This window comes from Phragmites australis, chromosome 10 (assembly GCF_958298935.1).
Source record: "Phragmites australis chromosome 10, lpPhrAust1.1, whole genome shotgun sequence".
NCBI lineage: Eukaryota > Viridiplantae > Streptophyta > Magnoliopsida > Poales > Poaceae > Phragmites > Phragmites australis.
Window position 1 is genome coordinate 30,602,358 of NC_084930.1, and position 4,557 is coordinate 30,606,914.

Here is a 4,557-nt window from a genome sequence, read left to right on the forward strand (position 1 = left end):
ATACGTTCCAAGCAGTGGTGTTAGGTGTGGTTGATTATTTTCCTTGTTGGATAGTCTTTGCCCAAGTATCACATATAAGGACCGGTTCATGGAGCGATAACCTAAGAAATATCGTACCAAACACTAGGCTGATATGGATAAAGCTTAGCATATCGATTAGACACCTAGCTAGCATTCGTTGGAGTACTAAGACCTAATTAATAGACCATGCTTCATAGTGATTCTTATGGCGGCACCCACCACTGGCGTGTATTAAGTGTCTTGCAAACACGGTAACATGGATATCACGACCCGTGCCTAAAAGTTGAACAATCTCTGCAGAGTGTAAAACTATTATAACAACCGTGTCCGTAGTTATGGGAGACTTGGATTCTTACATGATTAGTTGGTTATAGATGTAGGTTTAGTTATGGTTTTGGTGATAATGGATGGTTATGGTTAGCAAGGTAGCTGACTCGGGTTGTGGTAAATGGTTGGAATAATTGAGTTATTTACACTTAATAATTGTTTAATATTTTTGAGTCCAAATATCTTTTTATTACTCGTATTTATGCAAATATACCATGTGTTAGCCTATTTTTGTTATAAGCCTGCATATTATTATTTTCTTATACACTTGCTGAGCACGTTATGTGCTCATACTTGCTATTTTTTCTATGACATGCGACATGTGTGGTAGTTCTTAGTGAGTGAAATGTTGAATATTATCATGACGAGGTTGTGACGTTCTAAGCACGTGTCTCTCGGTCGGTTGCCTACGGTATTATTGGGCATCAGTGCTTATGTTCCGCTGTAGATATCTTCATAGAAGACTATATATGCCAATTGTTGTAAGAGTTAATATTTATTCTCTGAAAGTATTGTTTTTGTTATTTCACATGTGACATCCTTATATATGTTGAACATCCTGGGCACACATAAGTCACATCTGATTTTATCCGTTAAAATCGGGTGTGACAGGATTCTAGCTTTCTCAAATGATCGAGTGAATGTGTATTTATAGTCTCAAACCCCCCAACTAGCTATTTTTCCAATGGCTCAGAAAAGTTGTTAACACCGGATGATCTTGTGACAACAGTAGTACTAACACCATATCATCTGGTGAGTATAACCTCAAAAACTAGCCGTTAAAACTCCACTCAAAGTCTCTATGAACATCGAACTATCCATTATGTTCTTCTTTTTATTGCCGGACCATCTGACATGCATACTACCGCCATCCGAGCTACATCTTGCCTCTTTGCACAAAATGCTTCAGTGTAAGCCTCTTCTGTTCACACATCTTCACACCGTACCATCCAGCGTATGGCTTCTTCTCTTCCTTCCTCTGGAAATGCTCCTACGTGTGCTACATATTGAGCACCGGATCATCCGGTGAGGTGATCCTCACCCTCTATCAAAAATACTCCGATAAGCACACTTCCTAAGTATTGAACCATTCGGTGGGGTCTTCTATTTTCTTTTTGCACTGTTTATTATCCGGTGTGTTGAATTTGCTTAACACCGGACTATCCGGTGAGGTCAACTGCGTCTGTACACAAAGCTCCGTTGTATACAAACCTGTCCAGCATCGGACCATCGATGAGGTTATTTTCTCTAGGTCTTCTCTAATTCAACTAAATTTTATCCCGACTTTGATGATTTTTTTCATATATTGCATCTATAGATCTACTAAAACGTATACTTAACACATATGTTAGTCCTATTAACTATATTATCATTAATCACTAAAATCATATATATATCTTAAAGTAAATACTGTCATCTTTCTAAGAGCATGTTTCCTAAAGGGGAAAAGAAGAGATAGAGAGAATGAGGAAAAGAAGAGAAAAAAGAGGAGGAAAAGATAGAAAGGAAGAACATCTGCTTCTTAGTTTTGGATCCACGCTTAACGTCGAAATTCTGACACGCTTAACAACAGACCCGAGAGCACAGAGCTGTACATTTACCATGGAGAGCTCGTACAGTCAACACCAGCAGCGTGCCCAGACAAGCGGGTCATGGCCCTGACCGTCAGCATCACCCCTGTCAGTAGAATAATGCCTCAGCTGCGCAAGGGCCGGAGCGCTCAGCGCTCTGCTTTCCCCACCGCAGACGCGCCCCGACAATAGCGAGCGCGCCGTGACTTCATCGTCGCCCTCACGTGCGAACTCGCCAGAATCCATGCCGGTTTTGAACGGCTCCTTGGCCGCCAGGCAGCGGGTGAGATTGTGTAAACTCCGGGACATTCCAAGCTCGGATGCTACCAACCTACTTATTGTTCGACAGACCTATAAGTTGTTTAATTCAAGTCAAAATTTATTGTTTGATAGACTTATAGGAAGGTTGGTTCAAGTCAAAATTTTATTGTTCGACAGGTTTATTAGTAGGCTGGTTGGTAGCACTCTGGTCTTATGGTGGTCGTGTGGTGTTACAATTCGCCTCTTCAGTGCAGCCAACCGTTTTGCTCGCTGCAACCAGCTGAGGTGCAGGCTAAGCCATGAGCCAACGCGTGAGCTGTGACCTGCGAGATTACGCTATAAGCAGGCGTATTTTGTGGAATCCTGGCAGATCATCGGGTGAAGTGTAGTGCCGCTGTGCCGGAGTCAGGAAGAATCCACGGACGTGACAAACGATCGAAGGCAGAGGAATCAGGTAAAGGAATCAAAGGCATGGGAAACAGGAATCTGCTGACAAAGTTTACATCACAGACTGAAAAGGCACCGAAAGGAAGAAACAGGAGCAACCTCACGTCACCTCAGCTCGGACTAATTTGGTCGTTAAACAAAAATGTTACACAAACAACAACCTAACATTTGATACTACAAAGAAAAATGAAGATCAAAACATAGTGCCACTACATGACTCGACTTCGTTCAGGGTCTCAGGCTGAGCTGCATGCTCCTCTGTCCGTGCTGCGCGCGAGAACACGGAAGCTCCTTGCTATCGCAGGCAGCTACGACGACGAAATGCACCGATCACTGCCCTGCAGATCGAATCCAGCAGCCAGAACAATGCGCGAATCAATCAGCAGAGTGAATGCCTTCGTAAGGAATTAAAAGTTGAGTCTTTTTCGGACGCTTTTACCGTTGTGGTAGCGCGAGGCGGCGGCGGCGAGGTCGGAGGGTGAGGCCACGGGGATGGAGATGGAGAGCTGCGTCGCCTCCTCCACCCCCATCAACGCCGCCCTCCCGTCGCTGCTCTCCCGGGGCCACTCGTCGAAGAAGCGCCGCAGCAGCTTCTCCGTGCCCGCGGCGTCGCGGCCGGCCGCGGCCGGCGGCTTGTCCAGGCTCAGGTCAGCCCCGAGCGCGAGGTAATGCTGCCGCCTCATCTCAGCTTCCTCGCGATCCTGGGACGGCGCGTAGCCGAAACCGTCCGGGAAGAGAGACGACGGCGGTGTGCTGTAAGCGTGAGCGTACATGTGGTAGGGCGGCGGCGGCGACGTCGCGTGGAAGCCGGCATCGAGGTGGAGCTGGAGAGGGCTGGCGGTTTGAGCGGGGGTGCGAGCAGAGGAGGCGCCGTGATGGAGCTGGTGGTGGTGTTCATAGGTGGGCGCGCGAGGGGGCGAGATGGAGAATGCGGACGGCCGGTAGGCGGTGGCGACTGTGGCGGGGGAGGAGGCGGAGGAGGTCACTTCCACAGGCTTTCTTGAACGGTTCTTGCCGCGGTGAATGTGCTTCTCGCAGTACTTGGAGTCGCCGTGGGCCTCCCTGGAGCAGCGCCACTTCTTGCCGTCCGTCCGCCGGCACCGCCCCGGCTCCTGGTCCTCCGCCTTCCGCCCGAACTGCGCCCCCGCGCTGTAGCACCCCCAGTACCCCACTGCACGCGCGCGCGGAAACACCAAACCATCAATGCTGACCAGTGAACAAAGCAAAGCGGAAACATGCAACGACCGAGAAGAGCGAGCGTACGGGACGGCGGCTGGGGCGGGAAGGCGAGGGAGGGGGCGGTGTCGACGCCGGTGGCGAGGCGGAGTGGCAGGACGAGGTCGTGCGGCACGGGCGCGCCGGAGGCCATGTACTTGTAGATGAGCGCCTGGTGCTCCAGCTCCTGCCACTGCGACGCCGTGAACAGGCGCCTCCCGCCGCCGCCGCCGCGCCCGCACAGCATCATCTCCTCGACACCCTTGAACCCACTCGGAGCTCGCAACACAAACCTAGCAAGCTGAGCTGAGGACAGAGGACAGCGGCGCCGATGGCTCGCTCAGCCGGAGTCGTGGAAACGAAGGGCGACTTTAATAGTTAATACTAGTCTCCAGGTTTGTGCTCGTGTCAGGGCCGCGGGTTCGGGAAGACGTGCGTGTTATCATCCGTTATCATGCATATTACGGTGTCAGGCAGGCAGGGCAGATTGAGTGGTTGACAGGGGGCCAGCGTGCGATTTGGTTGGGATTCAAGGTGAGCTGAGGTGGTGGTGCAGTCGTGCAGAGGATGGGTCACTTCCGTCGGTGTTCGGGTCAGGCGCGGTGCAGAGTGCGCGCTGCAGAATCTGCGTGCGGCTGCTGCTGCCGCGTCCTGCCGCAGCAGCAGCGGGAGCAGGGGCAGGCAGGGCAGCAGCTGCGCAGGAGCTCGGGCTGGC

At 50.7% G+C, this 4,557-nt stretch overlaps 1 protein-coding gene across 2 annotated transcripts; it reads right to left on the reverse strand.

The window, feature by feature from the left end:
* Positions 1-2,636: 2,636 nt before the first annotated feature.
* Positions 2,637-4,255, reverse strand: LOC133883172 (growth-regulating factor 2-like). Of its 2 annotated transcripts, XM_062322406.1 has the most exons (3): positions 3,891-4,255; positions 3,067-3,798; positions 2,637-2,965 (listed from the first exon to the last, which is right to left on the reverse strand). In XM_062322406.1, the coding sequence occupies exons 1-3, from the start codon at positions 4,090-4,092 to the stop codon at positions 2,958-2,960; spliced, it is 942 nt and encodes a 313-aa protein (XP_062178390.1). In that variant the 5' UTR covers positions 4,093-4,255; the 3' UTR covers positions 2,637-2,957. The 2 variants fall into 2 exon arrangements, with proteins under 2 accessions (XP_062178390.1, XP_062178389.1); XM_062322405.1 differs by having other exon boundaries at positions 2,637-3,798.
* Positions 4,256-4,557: the final 302 nt, after the last annotated feature.

Coding starts and splice junctions, on each gene's coding strand:
- LOC133883172 (XM_062322405.1), bottom strand. CDS start 4,092: ATGATGCTGTGCGGGCGCGGCGGCGGCGGCGGGAGGCGCCTGTTCACG. Junction 3,799..3,890: donor CCCGCCCCAGCCGCCGTCCC/GTACGCTCGCTC, acceptor GCGCGCGTGCAG/TGGGGTACTGGGGGTGCTAC.